Source organism: Rhinichthys klamathensis, unplaced genomic scaffold (assembly GCF_029890125.1).
Source record: "Rhinichthys klamathensis goyatoka isolate OS25496 unplaced genomic scaffold, OSU_Roscu_1.1 h1tg000730l_1, whole genome shotgun sequence".
NCBI lineage: Eukaryota > Metazoa > Chordata > Actinopteri > Cypriniformes > Leuciscidae > Rhinichthys > Rhinichthys klamathensis.
In genome coordinates, this window is record NW_026607143.1 from 154,501 (window position 1) to 179,571 (window position 25,071).

General features: G+C 36.7%; 1 protein-coding gene across 2 annotated transcripts; it reads left to right on the top strand.

Moving 5' to 3' along the window:
* Positions 1 to 24,941, top strand: itcha (itchy E3 ubiquitin protein ligase a). Of its 2 annotated transcripts, none has more exons than XM_056242543.1 (24): positions 1 to 157; positions 2,482 to 2,531; positions 2,733 to 2,874; positions 3,822 to 3,946; positions 4,554 to 4,685; positions 5,128 to 5,176; positions 5,947 to 6,119; positions 7,664 to 7,853; positions 8,094 to 8,189; positions 8,938 to 9,112; positions 9,251 to 9,320; positions 9,443 to 9,527; positions 10,379 to 10,507; positions 10,781 to 10,853; positions 12,623 to 12,694; positions 12,798 to 12,886; positions 12,970 to 13,129; positions 13,240 to 13,373; positions 13,589 to 13,729; positions 16,857 to 16,977; positions 18,700 to 18,804; positions 18,912 to 19,008; positions 23,266 to 23,338; positions 24,835 to 24,941. In XM_056242543.1, the coding sequence occupies exons 2-24, from the start codon at positions 2,507 to 2,509 to the stop codon at positions 24,932 to 24,934; spliced, it is 2,556 nt and encodes an 851-aa protein (XP_056098518.1). In that variant the 5' UTR covers positions 1 to 157; positions 2,482 to 2,506; the 3' UTR covers positions 24,935 to 24,941. The 2 variants fall into 2 exon arrangements, with proteins under 2 accessions (XP_056098518.1, XP_056098519.1); XM_056242544.1 differs by having other exon boundaries at positions 9,254 to 9,320.
* The last annotated feature ends 130 nt before the right edge of the window (positions 24,942 to 25,071 follow it).

The following is a 25,071-nucleotide window of genomic DNA, read 5'->3' on the forward strand; positions in this document are numbered from 1 at the left end:
GGTTGCGCAGTGACGTCAATCTGACATGGAGCCAGTGCTGGTGGCGGACGTTTGTTCAACCGGTTGAGATGGAGCAAAGTTTATTTTAACGACGGGAAGATGACCTCAGATCCCGTTAAAACTGAGATCTAGAAACATTTCCCGTGATCATAAGACGGTAAGATATAAGCGACACACGCGTATAGAGGACAATATGAAAGAAAACCAGCCGTGTTTTGATAACGCGCTAGCTTGTTTGACCGGTGACTGACTGACCGTTAGACTGCGTGCGGCTGATGATGGTTTTGACAGCTGTTTGATAAATGTACGTAGTTAATAGTCTGAAACGAATAAAAACTATCCGTTATCGGTTTCAAACAGATATATGCATTTCATTGACTTGTAAACGGTCGTTTTTGTAGCTGCGACACCGTCAGAAAACGCTACGTGACGTCACTTCTGTAATGCCCTCATTAGTTCTGTGACAGTATCATCATAATAATAATACAGTATAAAAGTGTCATATGATACCATGGTACATGGTACTGCCACGATATTTGTATGCTACACAAAGCTAACGTTACTTCCAGGAATACAATGGAACTGTTATATAATTTCTGTGGTATATATGTCAAAGTACCTTGATATTACCATGTGATATCATCTCTGTACCGTGGTAAAACCACAGTGCTTTTGTAAGTGTGTGAAATCAAATGTTTTTGTACCAACTGTTAAGGCAAGACACCACAGGGTATAATGGTAATGGATAGCACCATACTTCTCCAGTTAATTATTCACGCTACATTAAAACAATTGTTTTATGTTACAAGGTTTCTGAAATGTTATGTTTAAATATGCATATTATACATTGTCTAATTAAATGTGCACTAATTTGCATACATTTCCAGATAAAGTCATGTTCAAAATTTGTTTCATTTGGTCGATTATAGAGTTTTTCCACCTTGTTTTAGGAATAAAATGTCATGTAAACCTGTTAAATGATACAAACGCAAGCGGACAATGTGTAATAAAATAAACACTTAAAGGTGTATATTAGATGGAAGCAAAATAGCCCAAAATCTCACAATTGACCAGTGCATGAAAAAAAAAAACATTGTAGTGTCTTATCTTAAAAGTAAAACCACAGTTCACAACAGTATATACATTTGTGAACTATTCAAATCAAATAGTTGATTTTTATGAAGTGCTTAACTTAATGTGGCTGACTAATCTCTGACAGTGTGCAGATGTGAGCTTTTAATGCGCTTGGAGGCATTAAAGATGGTTTAGAGGAATATCAAACCTGTTATAATGAGTAATAGGAATGGATGACGTTTTATGTTCTTATCGGAGTTTGACAGCCTCAGTAGCCATTAACTTTCATTGTATTGGAAAGAGCAGAAAGAACCTTTTCCTTTTGTGTTAAATAGCCTAGAATATGAAGGTCATACAGGTTTGGATTTGAAAACGATGTCTGGATGAGTAAATAATGACAGGCCTTTTGTTTTCGGGTGAAAGTCTAGCCTTAATCTCTGTTTATCAGTGCTTTCTCTCAGTGGAGACGGAGAGACTCATTCCCTGTAGTGACTGAGAAACATGGTCTGCCCTTGAATTACATCATCTGTAATCTGCCAAGGATTACTGGAGACTTCGGTTGTGAGATTAGCTGTTACCGCAGGGAGGTGTTGAAGACACAACTACGCCATACATCACACACCATTACTAAACGACATACAGCACTGATCAGGGGTCAGGTGTGTCTATACAGTGCATTTGGTGACCGATCAACCAGAAAAAAAAACATTTTAGAAAGAGAGTTAGTCAACATGAAAGCATATCCGGTTTCGCTTAGAAATGTCACACATTACAGAAGGAAAATGGCTTTGAATGTTGTATTATGACCTTTTCCACTATTTACTACCGTCCCAGTTGACATGTTCTTGTTATAATCATGAGACTTAACCGAATTAATCAGTCTACATTCATTTAAACCAAAAATTATTCAGACACCAGATATAATTTTTTATATGTTTTACTAGTGTGTGCAGGACACTATAGTTCATTTTTGTAAGTGAGGAGAGCAAAATAAAGTAAACTGTGACATATTATACCCAATAATTTTTCATACAGTGACTACCAGTAAAATTTGGGACCAAAAATTAATCGGACACTTTGACCTGATCATGTGTTTTCTGTAATTGCTAATGCTCTTTTTACACACAGACTGAACAACATGAAGCATTGCTTGGTCACTGGTTGAGCTAAACTGGTATTATCTAATTGTGTAGTTAAGTTTAACAGCTGACAGATATTCAACATAATTCATGTGTGAGAGTCTAACCGAAGGACGGACAAAACCAGTCAAATATCAACTGATTTAATAACTCTGAGTTCTGCTCATATTTTATCACTATTTTCTAAACTATAGCGAATAAACTGAGATAATGTGAGAGATCTGAATAAATTTTGGTTTGACTGTATATGCTTATTTGTTTATTTCAGATTTGAGCCTTTTAATGGCCGCATCATGAAGTCTCAACTTCAGATAACAGGTGAGCTAAAGTGATAATCTCTATTTTGTAATTGCAAGACTTCACAATTGTAATTTGGGTTGCACACATACATTGCAGTGTAGCGCTTTTTCATTTTGAAATGTCATTATTTTAAGATGTCAGCTATCTGGATATTTGCTGTCATGTCTTCAGATGAATACTTTGAATAGATCTGTGATTACATTTGTTATCTTTGGTTAGTTCTGTCCGCTAAGCTGCGGGACAGTAAGAAGAATTGGTTTGGGCCCAGTCCTTACGTGGAGGTGTGTGTGGACGGCCAGTCCAAGAAGACGGAGAAATGCACCAACACTCACAGTCCCAAATGGAAACAGTCTCTCACTGTGTAAGAGAGACATATGAACTAAAACGAGTGACCGTTGAGTTACAGAGCTGATCCAGAATCAGTATTTATCATCGTTATATTGTTCGGTGACACTTTACAATAAGGTTCTGTTTGTTAACATTAGTTAAATACATTAGTTAACATGAAAAATACTCTTAATAATCTTTAATTTTTAATTTCAACATTTACTAATTCATTAGCAAAATTGAAAATATCTGTTAACATTATTTCTTGGACTTGAACTAACAATATTTTTATTTTTATTAACTAACATAAACAAAGAGTACTAAATACTTTAACAAATGCATTGCTCATTGTTAATGCATCAACTAACGTTAACTAATGGGACCTAATTGTAAAGTGTTGCCTATTGTTCTGATCTCTCTCTCCAGACTAAACGTGTATGTTGTAATTCACATAACTAAATTTTTAAAGTGTAATGACTATTTCAGTCAGTGTTATTCTAGTATTTTTGATATACCATTATAGTATTTATTCATAATTTTATAAGTTAATAATAAGTTTTATTAATTTTTATATACGTTTTTTTGTGTTTAGATTTATTAGATTGTATTTATTTTTATTTTAGTTTTTAGTAATTTTAGTACTTTAACAAACTTATTTTTTTCATTTAGTTTCCAAGTGTTTTTTTATCTAATATTTATATATTATTTATATCTTGACTGCTCGCTCAGTGCACTTGAGATTTTATAGATTACATAATACATGATTTATTGATACATAAAAGTGTAGTGAATTTTTTTTCTTCTTTGGTTTGTCTTATATATTCTCATTATTTTATTTGAAATAAAATGCATAAAAATATGGCCTGATTGTTAGCAGTTGAATTATGGAATATAAAACTTTTAAGTCAGCTTTATTTCAATAATTTTTAATAGATTTAGTTAACAGTAACATCACTGCTCTGTTGATCATATTCCCCGCAGGATCGTCAGCCCTTTCAGCAAGTTAATTTTCCGGGTTTGGAGTCACCAGACACTTAAAGCCGACATTTTGCTGGGGTTGGCCACTCTGGAGGTCAGCGAGACCTTAAAAGCCAACAATATGAAGAGTGAGTTTCCATATTCTTCCTTTTGTGAAGCTCATTATTCAGAGTCAGGCCTGTTTAGTGTGTGTGTGTGCGTGTGTGTGCACTCAAGAGTTAAAGAAATAAAGAAAGAGGCAGGTGAACTGACTCATAGTATCAAACAAAGGTTTTTTTCAGAGACTTTGGTCATGTGTGTGTGACCGCTCACCGCTGATATGAATTATAGAACTGAAGATTGAGTTGAGGGTGTTGATTGTCCTGGAACCAGGTTACCATTTTCTTTTCCTGTGACCTGAAGTGATGCTGTGAGCTTTCTTAGTGAAGCCAATTTAGCTTTCCAGGTCATCTGTGAATATGATTTACCCTGTTTTAATCTTTAAAAGCTTATATTTAATCTGCTTGATATTGAACTTTTGGTAAAACATGCTACCAAGCCTTAATGATGTTGGTTTATTTTATGAATAATTTCAATCAATTCATGACTCGGTGTGAACGAGTCATTTGTCATTTCAAATGCCATTTCAAGCCATGGTCAAAAAGTGTTGGTACTGCTTTTATGGGCTGTTAATATACATTTTTCAGTTCTGTAAGCAGTGCTATGTTGAAGATCATGTGTGTTTGTGTGTCTCAGTTTCTGAGGTTGTGCAGACGTTGCAGTTGAGTTCAGACAGAGTGCGATCGGAGGTGGTTGGAGATCTCTCAGTGTGTTTGGATGGACTACAGATGGATCCCGAGACTTTTGCTTCAGAGGAACAAAAGCACAGTGAGACTTTCTTTATCTCTGCTGTTTTTCTGGTATACCGTAAGCACTGATGTCTACGGAAGCGATCAAAATAGAATAATTTACCTTCTGAAAGTAACATGGCACTTCAAATATAGGCACTGATAAAAATAAATTTGTCATTTAATCAAGAGATTTGTTAAAAAAAAAAACGCTGATTCATCCAGTAATGAAACTAGTAAAGTCATTGAATCATTCATTCAATCCGATAAAAAAACCCCATTAATTCAGATTAAATAGACATTTTAAATAGACTGTAGTAATTAACATTTTGTCAGAACCTCTAAAAAAATTACATTATTTTGTTTAGTCGTCTGCACAGAATCGTGGGAGAATCTTGATCTCGGTTTGAGTCGTGCAGCTCTAATTCTTTGCTGTTTAAAATGGAGATTTGTGTAATGTTGTTGTTTCTCTGCAATCACAGATTCGGCTGTAAATGGAGAACCCATACAGAACGGGGATGTAGCAGGGAGGTAAAATAAAGATTACTCAACTCTACTGTGAAGTTTCTGATGAAATATTGCCACATTTATGTGCAGAGCTTGTATCTTTCTTTGCTTTTGTTTGAATTCTTGATTAAATTAGTTCTCGAGGGAAATATCTTGATTGCTCACTCAGTGCATTTTATAGATCATCATAAAACAGGATTTATAAATATTTTCCTTCTTTAGTTTATATACTCATTTATATTCTCATTATTTTGGTTTAAATAATATGCATTAAAATATGGCCAGATTATTGAATGTTAGCGGTTGATTTGTGGAATATAAAAAAATTGTCAGGCTCATAAAACAGAGAGTGTTCTAACTGTTAAAAAAATGTAATGTACTTTTAGCCCATTTCCTTTATATTATGAATGACACCTATTGATGTTAAACAGATATTGTATAAGTTGAAAATCACACTTTGCAATAAGGTTTCATTTGTTAACATGAACTAACAATGAACAGTACTTCTAAAGCATTTATCTTAGCTAATGTTAATATCAACATTTAGTAATAAGATCAAAAATTGTATCTGTTAACATTTAGCGAATGCACAGTGAACTTACATGAATATGAACATTTTTATTTAGTAACATTAACAAAGGTTAATAAATGCCATTATGGTTAGATCGTGTTAGTTAATGCATTAACTAAAGTTAACAAATGAGACCTTTTTGTAATGTGTTACCGTTTTTGCTTTGCTATTTATTTTACGCTAATTGAATTTTGATAGTTGTCTCTGTTTGTTGTTGGTCTAGTCGAGATTCGTCCCCATCCAGTGACATCACTGATGAAGCGCCGCTGTCCAATGGTCATGCAGTGGGAAGTACTGAGTCTTCCTCTCCATCCGCAGGGGCTCTGAGACCACCGCGTCCATCTCGACCTCAGCGACCGCCTCCTGCCTCGGCACATAAACACACTTCCTCCACAGGTAGAGAACCTTATCAATAGGGGTGTAACAATATGGTGTCACATGTGTGATGCTATTTTGTTTTGGAGTCTCCTACAATATGTTTACATTAGGGGTGTAACGGTTCACAAAATTCATGGTTCGGTTCGATACGATACACTTGTGTCACGGTTCGGTACGTTTTCGATACAGCAAAAAGAAAGAAATGCCAGAGAAATTTCCTTGATTTAATTTTTTTAATTATATTTTTATTAAAACTAACATCATAAAGTATGATATTTTTTTACTTTGAGCAATGATGGAGCTATACTTGACTTTTCTTAGGAGCTTATAAAACAAAACAGCTCCTTGGACAAAATGAAATGTAATATTGTAGTAATTATAAACAAAGGTTAATTTTAGTTCAGATTAACATTTGATAGCAGCATTTGATGGCAGCAATTCATAATGTTTCATAAATAATAAAACCAACGTAATGTTACTTGAAAGCATTATAGCCTACTGTTCCTGCCAAACTTCCATGGTTACAGTTAGTAGTGTTACTACAGTAAACCCATGGTGAATGTTGCTGATCTGTGGACACTGGATAGTTCATTCATGGCACAATGTTTCTTCCTGGTTTCCACGTCAGCGCTGTTTGATCCGTTAATAACGGAGAAATGTGAATGTTTCTCACTAGATCTCGCAGCGATGTTATCACTTCAGTGGCGAATTCAAAATTTTTCTTTACTGGATTTGGCTGTGTAGTAACAGTGCTGATGATCAAGATCGGCTCGCGCTGCATTGGTCCACACTGATAAACGGTCCTTCAACCACACAATAACGAGTAGCTCAGTTTCGTTCCGCTTACATTACATTTGCCATTTGATGTTGGGCAATGTTGTGGTCACGCCAGCGTCTCTTACATTATGAGCGCGCTTGCCACGCGAGACGCGCCTACATTTGAAATAACGAAATTTTGGTGGGCAGGAAAAATGGTCCAACGAACCGTTCGGTTTAAAAATGAGTACCGAAAACCGAACCGAAAGCCTCGTACCGAACGGTTCAATACGAATACGTGTATCGTTACACCCCTAGTTTACATGCATCCGAGGTCAAAAAACACATTAATTTTCTCATAATATACACTGCAGCATCAGCTTTTTTTATCACAGTGTCCGAAACGCTTCGATAAAGGATTCAGTCTCTCTAAATCCCACCTTTCCGTGAGCGGACTCTGCTCTGATTGGTCAAATGGTCCAGTCTGTTGTGATTGATCTACTCTGCTCTGATTGGTCTGATGGCCCAGTTTGTTATGATTGGTTGATACAGCGTGGGTCAACGTGGACATTGTTCAATGAAGACCACAGGCTGGCATTTTGCAAATTTGTTTCAAACCTACCTAGGTTTGTAACATGTTGTGGGGGGGCAGACAGTAACTCCATTTATCTGCACTTTGATATTTAAAACTTTGCAGACATGTTACATTCACAAACAGCTGTACTACACACTACATGAAATGTCCTATCTGAAAAAACATAGTACTGGCACTTTAAGGCAAAGTTCCCTACCTATTGGTTTTTTAGCATCCTCTGCTGGCTCTACTCCCACACACGGCAGCAGAGCTCCCAGCCCGGAGGCGTCTCCACGAGTGTGTGTGAACGGAGAAACGGAGAGTCAAGGGTCAAGCTCAGGTTCAGGGTCAAATCAGGCCCCCAGTGCCAGTCCAACACCACCCGTAGCTTCGCTAATCAATAGCAGCCCTCTTCCTCCTGGGTATGTGACATCAAAAACCTTTCTACTTTTTTAGTTTAGATGAATTATTTTCTAATGTTCTTGCTATGGTTAGCTCACAGTGACAGAAATGTTCTCATATTTCACCACTGATAAGAGCTTATGCTCCTGCTGCATGTCAGAATGAATAAATTAATGTAAATAAAGACACTTTGTTATAATAATAAGCCTGAATGGATTTAGTCTCATATGTTTAATGGAATTTCTTTTTGTGTGGTGTAGCTGGGAGCAGAGAATGGATCAGAACGGCCGTGTTTACTATGTGGATCATATTGAGAAAAGAACCACATGGGAAAGACCAGAACCGCTACCACCGGGGTAACCATTGATGCAGAGATGCTTTTATGTAAAGCAGAAAATGTCTGACTGATTTAGTCATTATGCCCCTTTACTTATTGAAGTTTGATAAGCTCCCAAACATTCAAGAGCATCTGAAAACGGCATTTAAGCTGGCTTTCCATTAATATATTTTAAGCGTCCTTGGGTATTGTTTTTTTTTTATTGACTTTTTGGTCACACTTTACAATAAGGTTCATTAGTTAACTTTAGTTAATGTATTAACTAACATGAGCTAACAATGAGCAATACATTTGTTACTATATTAGTTAATCTTTGTTAATGTTAATAAAAATACAGATGTTCTATGCTAGTTCATAGTACATTAACTAATGTTAACAAATACAACCTTTGATTTTAATAATGTATTAGTATATGTTGAAATTAATATTACCGTAACTAAGATTAATAAACGCTGTAGAAGTATTGTTCATTCTTAGTTCGTGTTAACTAAGGTAGTTAACTAATGGACTTTATTGTAAAGTGTTACTGACTGACTTTTTTAATAAAATGCCATTTTTTTAATGCTTTTTTATTTTCTGACCTGTGAAACCCTTTTAGCTGCATTTTATGTATGAAAGATTAATGTTACTACTACTACTACTAATAATAATAATAATAGCCTACCGGTACTTATTATTTGTTGTTGTTGTTGGTATCAGAAATCATCCAAGGTTTTGGATGAAAAACAAAGCAGTTGTTTAGAGAATTGTGTGTGTTTGTTGGGTAGTTGGGAGCGTCGCTTGGACCCGATGGGCCGTGTGTACTATGTGGATCATATAATCAGAACCACCACATGGCAAAGACCCACACTAGAGTCGGTCCGAAACTACGAGGAGTGGCAGAACCAGCGCAGTCAGCTGCAGGGAGCCATGCACCGCTTCAACCAGAGATTCATCTATGGCGTGAGTAAATATGTCAAAGATAATGGACATCAACTTTTTTCAAGCAATTTTAAATGAAAAGATGCCAGGATTTCCTCTATGACCCGAGCTGAGGGTATTTCATCTGTCCTTATTCCTTCTGTCTGCTCATCTCTGCAGCAGCAGGAACAGCTTGTGCCTGCAGCTAATAAAGAGTTTGACCCTCTGGGTCCTCTGCCGGCGGGATGGGGTGAGTCATTTTTATACTGCAGAAAGAAGAAATCACATTTTCCTCTCATAATAGAGTGGCTCAATCTGTCTTTTCTTGTGTATCACCCTCAACTCCCTGCTTGTGTGTTGTTTGGCTCACAGAGAAACGGACAGACAGTAATAGGAGGATGTATTTTGTTCATCATCCTACGAGATCCACGCAATGGGAGGATCCTCGCACACAAGGGTGGGACAAAATCACAACCAAAGCCACTGTTATTTTAGTATTTTTCGTTTTTTAATTAGAGCTGCACGATTAGTCGTCAAAAGATGGCGATCTCGATTCAAAAACCCACGCAAACTTATTTCTAAATGACAGTGATTCGCCTCTGTCTATTAAACCTTTGACAAAATCATACCGGAGCATATAAAAGTTTATATTTCAGATATAAATAGAACAGATAAACATATAAATAGAGCAAATCACCTTTTAAAAGTAACAAGATGCTTCAAAAAATTCTTGTATCGATTACATAGTTACGTCAGTAAGTGGTGGCAAGTGACTGTTAAAAATGTATTTGTCATTGAAACATTTATTAGTCTATTATTCTATTAGTAAAAAAAAATAAAGTTATTCTCAATTTATCCACAATCGTGAAGCTCTTTTTTTTTCATATTAGCTGTTATTTTTCACTTTTTGTTTTTGTTATGTCCTTTTGACATTTTTTTAATTACTATTTTGTTTTAATTTTTTTCAGTTTTAGTTTTTGTTTATTTTATTTAGTTTTTAGTTTAGTTATTTTAGTTTGTTTTTATCAGTTAGTAATTTTAGTTCCTAATCTTAACCCTATTTCAGTTAGTTGCCAAGGCAATATTTCTAATTTTAAGTTTTTCATCTAATATGTATATTTTATTTTTCATTTCAGCTTTACTTTTTCAATTAACAAAAATGTTTTTAATAAGTTTTAGTTAACGACAATAACCCTGAACACAGCTAAATTGCCTCCCTGCTATATGATATTATTATTTGATGTAAAACTTCACAGAATAAGCTGACAAGGAGAATTATTGCTTGAATGAAATGTTTTTGTTTGTCAGGTTGTTGAATGAGAAGCCTTTGCCGGAGGGTTGGGAGATGAGGTTTACGGTGGACGGGATTCCCTATTTCGTCGATCACAACAGGAAAACGACGACATATATCGACCCTCGTACAGGAAAATCCTCCCTGTAAGCCCTTTTAATAGCTTAATATAGGAAGAGAATGTCTTTTGTGACCTGTCGCTGTGTTTGTAGATGTTCATAATGAAAGCATAGACAGTGTTGTTCCTGTCTTAGGATACAAATATGTTCACTTTGAAATAGAAATATGTTACATAAGTCAAATGCGGTTTAATACAATTAAAAGTTTCATGTTGTTTTTAAACAATATTGTCTGTTGATGTATTACAGCCAGGTTTTGGTGTAGTTTTACAGTCTGTTTCTGTCTTTGTGAACCTGCAGTGAGAACGGCCCTCAGATCACATACGTACGAGACTTTAAAGCCAAAGTGCACTATTTCCGCTTCTGGTGTCAGGTAAGACCGAGTGACTTCAGTTACAAACTCTATTTTTTAGTCGCTTTGACACTAAGGGCCCTATCTTGCACTCGGCGCAAATGACTTTGTACACTGACGCATGTATCATTCCTATTTTGCACCCGCGCAAAGCGGACTTTTCCCTCCACAGACGCACGTCGGTTAACTAAGAAATACACTTGCGCTCCCCGGGGCGGTTCAGCGCAAAGAGGAGGCGTGTTCCGGCGCAAACTTTCCCTCATGCTATTTTGCTGTTCTATAAAACAATTGCGCCACTGACCAGAAAAAACTAGTCTAAAGTCAGTGGCGCGTTGCGCGTTGTTCATTATGCTATTTTAAGGGCGCATGCTTGGCCATAATCAATGTAGCGTGTGCACAACGCGCATACACTCTGATTCTCTCATCTAAGCAGCAGTTTTCATTTTTGCAAATCATACATTATTACGATAGATAGATAGATAGATAGATAGATAGATAGATAGATAGATAGATAGATAGACAATTTATTATAAAAGCATACATGTAGCTTACACATTTACCCAAATTATCATACGCCTGTTTAACAGAAGTTAATTTGGGTGTGTTTCTCTGTGTTTTACGGCCCTATCTATCTATCTATCTATCTATCTATCTATCTATCTATCTATCTATCTATCTATCTATCTATCTATCTATCTATCTATCTATCTATCTATCTATCTATCTATCTATCTATCTATCTATCTATAGGCAAGACAAGTAGTTTGTTTAGGCATGGTTTGTTGGGAAATTACAAACCTGCGCACACATATTCAAACGAATATAACTATAGAATCAATTTTTAATGCGCATGTGAACGCCATCAGGTCACAGGTTCACGTTTAAAGTCTATTTGGAGAGAACGCCATCGTCTTAGTGGCCCCTAATGTAATAACAAATGATAATTTTGCTGGCAGTGAATCAATCAAAACCAACTTTAGCTGGAAATAACATTATTCAAAAATCGCTATAAAGCCAAAACAATCTCTGTTACCGTAAATTATATGTTTATCTCTGTAAAGCTACTTTGAAACAATCTCCATTGTTAAAAGCGCTATATAAATGAAGATGACTTGACTTGACTTGACTGACGAGAACGTTGCTCTCCTCGGCTGTGAACCGCTCCTGGCGCGCGCCTGGCAAATCCGCCGGTATAATAGGAATCCGCTTTAGAACAAGCGTGCCTGCTCTTAAAGGGAATGTGAGATGACGCTCTGATTGGTTTATTTCACGTTACGCCCAAACCACACCTATGAATAATGAAGCTACTTCAGACCAACCCCTTTTAGATTTGCGCCTGGCGCAAGAGGCATTTATCCCGCCGGGAAAATAGCAACAGCGCAGGGATCCGCCCACAAAGTTACTTGCGCTTTGCGCTGTGACACTTGCGTTTCAGATCGTTAAAATAGGGCCCTAAATCTTCATAAAATTATCTGGATTTTGTTAAAAACCTGCTACTGTTCTTTCATTAGGGTTATAAATGTTTCATTCAAATTTTGTATTACTTCGGTTTAATCAGCAAAACACTATAATGAACAGAACAAATGTTGTCATTTTAATTATTGGTAATTCAGTAGCAGGCAATGCAAGAAACTTGTTGCAGTAATGTCAGTGAGGATTGTTTAAAAACGTGATTAAATAATGTAATATATCATTAATTTTCATATATATACTGTATATATATATATATATAACAGGGCAATATTTGCACATGTGATTGATTGATTTAAATGATCCTTTTAATACCATAGCAACTAGCAATGCCTCAGCACATCAAGATCCACGTCAGTCGCAAAACACTGTTCGAGGACTCATTTCAACAGGTGAATTACATATTTTTTATATTTGACAATTCAATTATGGGTTACGTGTGTCATCATGTGGCATGTAGAAAGAAATTAAATATTTGTAATTTGATCTGTTTAGATTATGAGTTGCCATCCACAAGATCTGAGACGGAGATTGTGGATTATTTTCCCAGGAGAGGAGGGTCTTGATTATGGAGGCGTGGCAAGGTATATTACATAATTTACAGGAAGTGATGACTTGAGTTGATATATGCGCACACGCACAATAATGTTGTGTGTTTCTGTCATAGGGAATGGTTCTTCCTGCTCTCCCACGAGGTCTTGAACCCCATGTACTGTCTGTTCGAATATGCCGGCAAAGACAACTACTGCCTGCAGATTAACCCCGCGTCCTCCATCAACCCCGATCACCTCAAGTACTTCAAGTTCATTGGCCGGTTCATTGCAATGGTATGACGCTTGAGTCATGTTGATGACCATACTGGACAGACTGAAGGATCATAGTTTGGAATTCAATTAAAATGTCTGAATATTAATTGTGCATTCTCTTTCTCTCATAGGCTCTCTTTCATGGAAAGTTCATAGACACAGGCTTCTCTCTGCCCTTTTATAAGCGCATCCTGAATAAACCTCTGGCTCTGAAAGACCTGGAGTCCATCGACCCGGAGTTTTACAACTCGCTCATCTGGATCAAGTGAGTGAGGATGAGTTGAATGAGTTACAGAGACGATAAGAAACATACGTAAAGGCTTGTGGATTTAAACTGTGAAAATAAGGGATAGGAGTTATAAGAAAATTAACAATCCCAGTGACTGCTCTTAATTACGAAACAAAAACAGTGCTATTTTTGATCATGTATTTTTGTATGTAATTTGACAATGGTTGGAGATAATGATGTTTTTTCTATAGGGATAATAATATAGAGGAATGTTGCTTGGAGATGTTTTTCTCGGTGGATAAAGAGATTCTGGGAGAGGTCACCACTCATGAACTCAAACCTGATGGAGGAAACATTCAGGTGACCGAGGAAAATAAAGAGGAGTATATCAGGTAGGAAATCTCATTCATAGTGCATAGATGAATTATATATATATATATATATATATATATATATATATATATATATATATATTCGATTATGTAAATATATAAATAATAATTTAATATATCGTTGTGTTAGGCGGAAACCTTGTATCTCCAAAAATGCTACTTTTCAGAAAATGAAAAAAACGTAATTTTTTAAAATTAATTAAACTGCATTGTCAAAGTTGATATTGTGGCTTTATATATGGTCAGACATTTGCACGAGTTCTTATATTATTAACATTTTACCAGTGAATTTCTGCGATTTTTAGGACGTGTTTTGTCAATCATTAGAACAGTCGCATCCGAGTTAGTAAGTGCATTGTGTTACGTTTTCATCGGCTTACGGGTTATAATGTTTACTGTAGCTATGTGGCCATTCGTTTTTTCTGTCATTTGTCCAAAATCTCATGTTATTAAAGATGAAGTGCTACTACACACAGGCTATTTAAGGCAGTATTGGCAATGGCTCAATGACGGTCTTCTCCGCTCCTCAAATACATAAAGCATTAGCCTTTTATATATATTAGTGCTGGGCCGTTATCGGCGTTAACGTGCTGCGTTAACGTAAGACTCTTATCGGGCGATAAAAAAAATATCGCCGTTAATCAAAGTTGGGTTGGGATCATAAATAGCTTTTTCGAATATCGCTATATTTTTAGCGCAATTCTAATGTGTAGTATGACGCCGCGCCTACTGTCACAGATCGCGCAGTAGGGTATTTTCCTGTCAGGGACACAAGGTGTACTTTTACTTTGTTACGTTGGGCGACGTTCCTCTCGTTACTTTATTTTAATGCAATACGTTGTTAAATGAGTTTATTCCAAGCGCGCTGTGTCCTTTGTATGGGCATGAGCGATGCTCATTTACAAATGAATCACTCTTTTGAGTCGATTCTGTTCAAAGACTTCATCAAACAAGTTGTCAGATGATCTGTCTAAATCGGTTTGCGAATCAGTTGATCTGTTCAGTTCCTCGCGCACTGAATCGTCTGAAGCGCTTTCAATTCACACTCGGAGTCGAAACAGAAAGATTTAAGAGCATCAAGACCGTTGGATGAAGTGGCCGTGGATCTACAGTACAGTCTAGTGAAAGCAAATCTGCAAATGCATCATATTTTTGCCAGCGATGAAGATCTTTATTAGTTGAACATCTTCGTAAGCTGTCTGTGAATGAATGATTCCACAGGACGATACATTCGATTTCATTTCATTCAGGTAATACATTGTGTGTGTATTGCGCGTGTATTGCGCAGTGGCATAATCACACGAATAGTTTACCTTGATTGAAACTAATTTGTTTAAAAATGAGGCTATTGCAGTAACATGGCAGGTTCACATAAAATTCTTATGACATATGATGACATTATTTTTTGCAAAAACGGACTGTCGTGCGTATTGTTTTTTTTCTTCTTCCAATTAGCCTACTATGTTAAAAAAAAGGATGAAAACATGTTACTTGTTCAATTAATAAACAGTTTGTTTGATGACAAATCGCTAAAGATGAAATTGGCCTCCCTTTCTGTCATTGCGTTTTTTTTTATTGTTTTTTTTTAACGATATTCGACTTTTGCTCCTCGATTTTTGAATGGCATTTTTGGCAGAAATGCACATCCCTACGCGAGGCAAACTATTCTCAAAGACTTACTTTTAGTCATTATTTGGGTAGCACACATATTCTGAATGCCTTCGGGAGAATTCAAATGAGCCATTTTAATCTAGAATAATCTAGATTAATTTCAATATTAATCTAGATTAATCTAGATTAAAAAATTAATCTATGCCCACCTCTAATATATATATATATATAAGGCTAATGTTTTATGTATTTGAGGAGCGTAGAACATCGGTTCCCAACAGGAGGGTCGCGGCCCACAAGGGGGCCTCAGCGAACTCTGTGGGGGGTCGCGTCATATTTTGAAAGGTTTGACCAATGAGCATTAAATAAAAGTCCTTAACTTTTTTCTGTTCAAAATATACAAAATGTATATAATGAGCGAGTTCATCATGAATCCATTTTCCAATCCGTGTTTTTGTCTTATCCTGAACCACTATGGGACACCTATAATAAGTGTTTACTTTGGGACTATTTTACACTGGTTCGGATCGCTGCGGAGTAGCCCTGTGCCTGCGTGACTCGTCATAGACGTACACAGAGAGAAGTAGTTCCGGCTACAATGTTCTTCCGAAAGACGCATTATTCTGTTAATAAACGCAAGTTTATTATCGCTTGCTAAAGCGCCAAAAGCGTAAAAAATAAAGCCTCACATTGATAAAGCCTCACAAATAACATGCCAGTATTGAGGCCCCAGACAACAGTCATTTAGTAAAAGCCTATATTCTTTCTTTTTTTTACCTACACACCAGTATGAATATTTTTGTTTTTGCATTTCAAATAGGGCCAATATATAGGCTTCTCCTAGGCTTACGTTTTTAAATTACAAAGGGCCTACTGATGTTTTTGTTATTGTATTTTCAATATTATAGGCTATTATTTGTGCATAAACATACCGTTTGTTTGGAAAAAAAAACATATTTTGTCATCCTTGCTGCAAGCTTACAAGAGCGATAATATCATTAAATGTGAAGGGGGGCCCTAAAATATTTTCTTGGGAAAAAGGGGGTCTCAGACAAAAAAAGGTTGGGAACCACTGGCGTAGAAGATATATATATATATATATATATATATATATATATAGTGTTTCTTGAGTAAAAAATGCTGTACTTATTCAAAGTTCCAGTTCTTTATTCACCTGCAACACGCACACTCCAAACTGTGTGTTATAGTAATGATTTTGTAGATACAACCCAACAGTGACTATATATATATATATATGTATATTAAAAATATTGTTAGCCACTAGGACTGTAAAAATATCTAATGAAAATTCAAAGTATTGATGTGGTATTGATTAATTTTCCCTCTTCTTCAGCATATTTTGAAAATAATTATGAATTTCACCAAAGTAATCAAAACAATTTCAGATTGCATGATGCATTGCATCATTTTGTAAAGAATCTTTTCGCAGAGCAAATAGTTATGCCCCTGTTAGCGCTAATATCAGTGACTGATTGTGAAATCCACCGTGTGACAGGTTGGTTGCTGAGTGGAGGTTGTCCAGAGGTGTTGAGGAACAAACTCAGGCGTTCCTCGAGGGCTTTAATGAGGTCTTGCCACAGCAGTACCTGCAATACTTTGATGCCAAGGAACTGGAGGTACAAACTACAACTCATAATGTTCAATGCACATTTAACATTTACTGTAATTCCTCAAATAAAAGCCGGGGCCTTTATTTACCTAAACTGCAGAACGTAACCGGCTTTTATTTGAAGCAGGCTTTTATTAGAGGCAGGCCTTTATTTAAAAAAAAATCAAAATCAAATTTCCGTCTGGGTTCCATATGCTCCTCAAGACAATTTCGTTTTCAATAAAGTTGTTGAAAAGACCGTTATACTTACTAGCAGCACTAAATGATATCTGTGTTACATCTATTGTCTACTACCATCTATTGGCTGTACGTTACGATGAACTTGAATGCCATTAGGGATGTTTACACCTGGCCACTTCATGCGTTTTCTCAGATCGGAAAGCTGTCTGATTTATCAAAACACTTCTACTTAAATCTGCTCACAAATGTATTTTCGCAAAACGGATATAAATCGCGCTATGCGCATATTTAATGGAGTTCAGGCAACCGAAAGCAACAGCTAGAGCTGCTGCATTTGATAGATCAGCTAATTTCAGAATCAAAAGACCGCAATAAGAGAGCGCGGCAACAGCCCTGGTAAGATAATTTCGTTTCTTTACTTTTAATGATGAGGAGTATTGTCTGCGACTTACTTTCACTTTAATTTGCAATAGTTTGCACGTTTGCTTTATGAATAGATATGCCGTGATGCGTGTTGCAGTAGCGTTGTCACTCACAACTTGCTATAACATTACATAGCCTATAACACGCTCTCACACATTTATTTCTTAGCGTTTTTGGGAGGAGTAAAATTTAGATACGTGGTTTCAACAATCAGATGCATTTGATTTACACTTGTGCAGTTTCGTCTGGAATCTCGTCTCAGATCTCCTCCTGAAGAAGTGGTTTGAGTGATCGGCTTTAAATCGTCTCGAATGCGCTTCGGATGGCATTTATACCTGGTCTTTTCACAATCAGATAGCCATCAGATCACAGAACACGCATCAAGTGGACAGGTGTAACATCTCTTCAATGAAAGGCATTTAGGAGATTATCCACACTAATTTTCCCCTGCCTTTATTTGAGACCGGCCTTTATTTTTCTGCGTTGATCACGCACCCGGCCACTATCAGAGGCCTGGCGTTTATTTGAATACCGGTTTTTATTTGAGGAATTACGGTAATCATTTAGCAGATGCTTTTATCCAAAGCGACGTACAAATGAGGAGAGCAATTGAAGCAATTAAACTAACAATAGGACAACAATATGCAAGTGCTGTGACCCTTCCCAGTTTAGTCTGTCTAACGCAGTAATTTAAAATAAATAGATATAGAATAGAAGAGAAAAAGAAAAGAAAGTGTTTGTGGTAATGGATAAAGTGTTGCCAAAAAAGATGCGTCTTCAGCCGTTTCTTGAAAATGGCACAGGACGATAGATCAGGAATTTGTTACTTTTTTTTAACTGTTTTTGTTTAAAGTCGTAGCTAAGTAGCAAAGTTTAAAACGCTTGACTACATGTTGGGTGAGCAGGCAGTCTTGAGCTGTTGTTTGGGACGTCATGGTTAATTAGTTAACACTACAAAATGTGATATGGCCACATGCATCTCTGACCTCCAAATGCACAAGAAAGATGCATTCGACTGTTTTTACTGTTGAGACTCATGTTATTATCAGGTCTAAATAAGGCCATAGTTTCTCTACATGTAGATCCGATGTCTTCTGTATATTCTGATCCTGTAATTGTGGTGTAGGTGATGCTGTGTGGGATGCAGGAGATTGATCTGGGGGACTGGCAGAGGAACGCCATCTACAGACACTACGCTCGCAGCAGCAAACAGATCGTCTGGTTCTGGCAGGTTAGATCTCACACTATAACACAAATCAAATCACACCCACATGATCATAAATGTGGAGATGCTGCCATATTGGTGTCGGTGTTCCATCGTCTGTTGTCTGTGTTTAGTTTGTGAAGGAGATCGACAATGAGAAGCGTATGCGACTGCTGCAGTTTGTAACCGGCACATGCCGACTACCTGTCGGGGGATTCGCTGATCTTATGGGTAAGGGTCAAAGTTTGGCAAACCATAGATGATATAAAAAAAAATCTGTTCTGAACAGGGTTATTATTGTACTAAATCTAAAAACATAAAAATACATGTTCATTACAAACATTACAGACACATACCATTGTTTTAATCTGCGTACAATTTTCTGAAAACCCAAAGAAAGATGTTTAATTAATAAAAAAATGAGAATGAGGGTGAGTAAATGATGATGAAATGTGATTTTTTTTCCCTTTATATATTCAAATTCAGATTATACAAAAGATCAGTGTAATATATGAAGATTTCAGATGCAAACACCATGTCCGTCTGACATTTTTTTTTAAAGGGGTCATATAATGGTACATGTACTTTTACATGACCCAACAAAGTTGATTGTACTGAAATGTGTGTTGGCAGTGCCTGTACACAAACATCATATAATGATAAAAATCCATCCAGTGGTTTTGTTTTAATCTCCTTATATGTTTTCCCCTGCCTCAAATCGAGCCGTTCGTTTTTGTGACGTCAACAAAACGGACGCCCCTCCCACGATTGTTGATTGACGGGAGCGTTTCAACACAGACCCGCCCTTGCACATGAGGTAGCTGTCAATCATAGTCTGCGCGGACCGGCGCGCTCATTGTTGATACGCTGGAGCACTGTCTATGAGCAGAATGGCGTCTAAGCGATTGTGGTGTTCTGTTCTTGGGTGTAATAACGAACACAGTCATTTTAATGTTCCTAAATCCGAACCGCTGAAGACACAGTGGCTGAGTTTGTTTTCGAAGGGAATATTCCCCACGAGCAACGTCAATGCTCTCATGTTTGCGCGAATCATTTCACACACCAGACTGCTTTATAAACGAGGGTCAGTATAAAGCTGGATTTGCTAAGAAGCTTTGCTAAAAAGGATCGGTACCAGATATTCGTGTTCCTGCTGAACCTCCAGAAGAACGGAAGTGAGTGTAACGTTTTATTAAACTTTATATTAATATATTAATCTTTGCAAATCGCTAGCTGCACGCTTCACAATGAATGAGTCTAAGGTTTACACTCAGGGTACATTACGGCATGTTTTCTATGTATGACGTTCTCAATATAATTCATAATTCCACGTTTATACTGAACAAGCGTTATGGTTATTGTGTTACAAACGGTGTATGCACAGAACAGAGAGGCGGAGTCAGCAAAGCTCATGATCATTTAAAGTCATATGCACTGAAACGGCGTGCTGAAAACAGAGCTGTTTTTGACCAGGTAAAATAAGTGTTTTCTTACAATACAAATGAGAATTTTTAATTAAAGTATATTACAAACTTTTAATTTAGACCCTAAAGAATCATATTAGCTTGTACAAAAATGGCATTATATGACCCCTTTAAATCAGGCTTCTATGTTTAGGTTCAGTAATTTCACTTTAATGGCAATGGAAAGGTTATTAGGCACTTATTGAAATGCCTTGTTTTCAAAAATGTCACTAGTCAATTCACTGGTATTTAACTAAATTGATTATCCATGTGAAAACCTCAGAGTCCGTCTGGTTTCACTTTGTCGTGGGTGGAATAGAGCTGTTCTTGGTTATATCCGTTTCTGTCAGGGTTACAGCAGCACACAAAACACTGTTGTGTTTACATGCTACTCGTGAAATCCTGTCCTTGCCACTGTAACTATAGGGGCTTTCGCACCGGGTAGTTCTAGGAACGAGCCTCCAGGGTGGTTTCCCGAGAACTAATGGTTCCCTTAGGAATATTTTCCTGGTTGCATTCGCACCGCCAATAGGAACTCTGAAGTGACGTAAGCCACGGTTGTTGTTGTGACTTTCAATTCTCCGTGTTCATTAGTTTACGATCTGTCTAACAGCCCTGTCTAATACGTTATTAGATAGAACTGTTATACTTAAAGTAGACAGTATATGAAAAAGTATTAGTGTATGCTGTGTGGTTGATGTCCTGAGCACAAATACATAATCATGTTTCGCTTGGTCCCCTCAAGTGGCGCTGGATTTTCTCCTTAGCGTAAAGGTTAAGAGGTCCTTCTATCACTGCTTTCCATGTTCGTAGAGTTAGTTTGTGGAGTAAAAATATAACTTTTTTTTTTTTTAATGGCGGGTGCTGGTGTTTAGAGTACGTTCGGCCAATCAGCGTTCACTAACGTCACTGGTAGTTCATATAGTGCTGGTTTAGACCCGACTCTAAAGTAAGAGCTAAATTAGTTCCTCCAAAAGGATTCCTGGAACTAAAATCATTCCTAGTTCCTGCGGTGCGAACACGCCAAAATCCGGGAACTTCCACCAATAGTTCTAGGAACTATGAAAAGGTTCCTCTGGTGTGAATGCCCCTCATTTCCTTCAGTCTTAAAGGATTAGTTCACCTCAAAATGAAAATTTACTCACCCCAATGCCCCAAAGATGTTCATGTCTTTCTTTCTTCAGTGGAAAAGAAATTAAGTTTTTTGAGGAAAACATTTCAGGATTTTTCTCCACACAATGGACTTCAAGCGCAACTAACATGTTGAAGTACATTGTGTGGGGAAAAATCCTGAAATGTTTTCCTCAAAAAACTGAATTTCTTTTCCACTGAAGAAAGAAAGACATGAACATCAAGGATGGCATTTGGGCGAGTAAATTATCAGGAAATGTTCATTTTGAGGTGAACTAATCCTTTAATGCTCTTAGAAAGGTTGACCACGTTTCCTTTTGCCAGTGACTTGAAACTACTACAGATTCATCCATTTCATTATAATCCTCCATCTTGTTTAAAAATCTCTTTAAACAGGATAAAGAAGTCGCAGCTCGACAACTGAAAGCCGGTTCATACGCACTGTGTCGGTTCATACGCACTGTGTCAGATCATGTGATTTGATTCGCGTCTTCTGATTGGTTCTGTGAATTTAGAGGCTTTTGGTGGCAAAGGGAAGTGGCATTTAAAGGTGTCTGCCAACGAACCAGTATTTCTGAGTGAGCTGAGGCTGGGATTTAGCGAGTTTAAAGCAAAGTATTTGATGAGCGTATACTGTGTGCGGAGAGCATTCGCTCAATATCGTTACCTCATTTACCTCATGACGGAGGTGGCGTTTAGTGGCTTTTGCATTTGAAGTCTTCATATACAGTAATTTGAAAAACATTAGCCAGTTAACACAACTGCGTGAAGTTGACGAAATAGTCTCAATCATTTGTAAACATTTTTGCTTGTGCTGCTTCGTTTTTTTTTAGATATTAAAATAATATTTATAGGTCATTCTTGGGTCTTGCCTCACACACGTGACCCACATGCTCCAAATTCACCCAAAATAGGCTCAATCTTTTGTGCCTTTATGTGTGATTGTTTAGACCAGAGTTTCCCAAACTGGGTTTTTGAGGAAACTGCAGGGAGTTTGTGTTAGAAATGCCTTAACATGTTGGTTTAAACGCAAGTCAAGTCCTTTCTATTGCACTTTAAAGAAAACGTGGTCACACTTTACAATAAGGTTCATTAGTTAACATTAGTTAATGTATTAACTAACATGAACAATCCATGAGCAATACATGTTTCAGTATTTATTAATCTTTGTTAATGTTAGTTAATAAAAATACAGATGTTTATTAGGGGTGTAACGGTTCACAAAATTCACGGTTCGGTTCGATACGATACACTTGTGTCACGGTTCGGTACGTTTTCAATACAGCAAAAAGAAAGAAATGCCAGAGAAATGTCCTTGATTTAATTTTGTATTATATTTTTATTAAAACTAACATCATAAAGTATGATATTTTTTTTTACTTTGAGCTATGATGGAGCTATACTTGACTTTTCTTAGGAGCTTATAAAACAAAACAGCTCCTTGGACAAAATCAAATGTAATATTGTAGTAGTTATAAACAAAGGTTTATTTTAGTTCAGATTAACATTTGAGGGCATTATGAGCGCGCTTGCCACGCGAGACGCGCCTACATTTGAAATAACGAAATGTTGGTCGGCAGGAAAAATGGTCCAACGAACCGTTCGGTTTAAAAATGCGTACCGAAAACCGAACCGAAAGCCTCGTACCGAACGGTTCAATACGAATACGTGTATCGTTACACCCCTAATGTTCATTGTTTGTTCATGTTAGTTCACAGTGCATTAACTAATGTTAACAAGATTTTAATACAGTATTAGTAAATGTTAAAATTACCTAAGATTAATAAATGCTGTATAAGTGCAGTTTGTTATTAGTTCATGCTAACTAATGAACCTTATTGTAAAGTGTTACCGAATATGTTTATTGATCAGAATGTGTGTTTTATTTCTGTAGGGAGCAATGGGCCGCAGAAGTTCTGTATTGAGAAAGTGGGAAAAGAAAACTGGCTGCCGAGGAGCCACACATGGTAAGATCAGAAATCAAATTTCATCACCATAATGTACAGTATGCAGGCCTGTTCTCACACAATCTGTATGGCATAAATGACCAGTGTGCAGTTCATTCACTTCACAATCAAGATTAAATCATTTACTATCTTCAAGCTAAAAATATAGCATTCTGATAGTTAATAATACAGTCAAACCAAACTTTATTCAGACACCTTCAACATTTCTCACATTATCACAGTTTATTCGCTATAGTTTAGAAAATGGTAATAAAATATGAGCAGAACTCAGAGTTATTAAATCAGTTGATATTTGACTGGTTTTTTAAAGGAGTAGTTCACTTTTTAAAAAACTTTTGCTGATAATTTACTCACCCCCATGTCATCCAAGTTGTCCATGTCTTTCTTTCTTCAGTCGAAAAGAAATTAATGTTTTTGATGAAAACATTCCAGGATTTTTCTCCATATAATGGACTTCAATGGTAGCCAAACGGTTCAAGGTCTAAATGACCGTTTCAGTGCAGCTTCAAAGGGCTTTAAACGACACCAGACGATGAATAAGGGTCTTATCTAGAGAAACGATCTGTCATTTCAAAAATAAATAAAAAAGTTAAAGTTTTATAGGCACAAATGCTCGCCTTGTGAACTCTCCTGTTCGAACTCGTTCATCAAAATGAACGAATCTTTTTTCGAGTCAATGATTCGAACAGGAGAGTTTGCAAGGCGAGCATTTGTGCCTATAAAACTTTAACTTTTTTATTTATTTTTGAAATGACAGATCATTTCTCTAGATAAGACCATTATTCATCGTCTGGTGTCGTTTAAAGCCCTTTGAAGCTGCACTGAAACGGTCATTTAGACCTTGAACCGTTTGGTGCCCAGCAAAGTGCATTATATGGAGAAAAATCCTGGAATGTTTTCATCAAAAACCTTAATTTCTTTTCGACTGAAGAAAGAAAGACATGGACATCTTGGATGACATGGGGGTGAGTAAATTATCAGCAAAAGTTTTTTTAAAAGTGAACTACTCCTTTAATGAATTATGTTGAATATCTGTCAGCTGTTAAATTTAACTACACCATTAGATAATACCAGTTTAGCTCAACCAGTGACCAAGCAATGCTTCATGTTGTTCAGTCTGTGTGTAAAAAGAGCATTAGCAATTACAGAAAAAACACTGAAGAAAACATGATCAGCTCAAAGTGTCTGAATAATATTTGGTCCCAAATTTGTATAATTTTACTGGTAGTCACTGTATGAAGAATTTTTTGTGTAGAATATGTCACAGTTTACTTTATTTTGCTCTCCTCACTTACATAAATAAACTATAGTGTCCTGCACACACTAGTAAAAACATATCACAAATTATATCTGGTGTCTGAATAATTTTAGCTTTGACTGTAAATGACCAGTGTGCATTAAATCATTTACTATCTCCAAGCTAAAAACATAGCATTCTTATAGTTAATAATTATAAGATCTAAAACACAAGTTTCTTTTATTGTTCACCCCACCAGCTTTAACCGCCTGGATCTGCCGCCCTATAAAAGCTACGAGCAGTTAAAGGAGAAGCTGCTGTTCGCCATCGAGGAAACCGAAGGCTTCGGGCAAGAGTGATGCGTGCGCATGCATTACCATGATTACCATGACGACACACATCAGCTTTCATCATATCAAAAGCTGCTGCTGCTGCTACTTTAAACCAGGAACGAGGGATAAACAGTGTTTTGTTGGAAGGAAATCTGCCGGCTTAG

Excerpts from the sequence above, each read along its gene's own strand:
- itcha (XM_056242543.1), top strand. The coding sequence starts at position 2,507 with ATGAAGTCTCAACTTCAGATAACAG. Across the intron at positions 5,177-5,946 it reads AACGGGGATGTAGCAGGGAG|TCGAGATTCGTCCCCATCCA; the intron begins GTAAAATAAAGA and ends TTGTTGGTCTAG. Across the intron at positions 13,730-16,856 it reads AATAAAGAGGAGTATATCAG|GTTGGTTGCTGAGTGGAGGT; the intron begins GTAGGAAATCTC and ends ACCGTGTGACAG.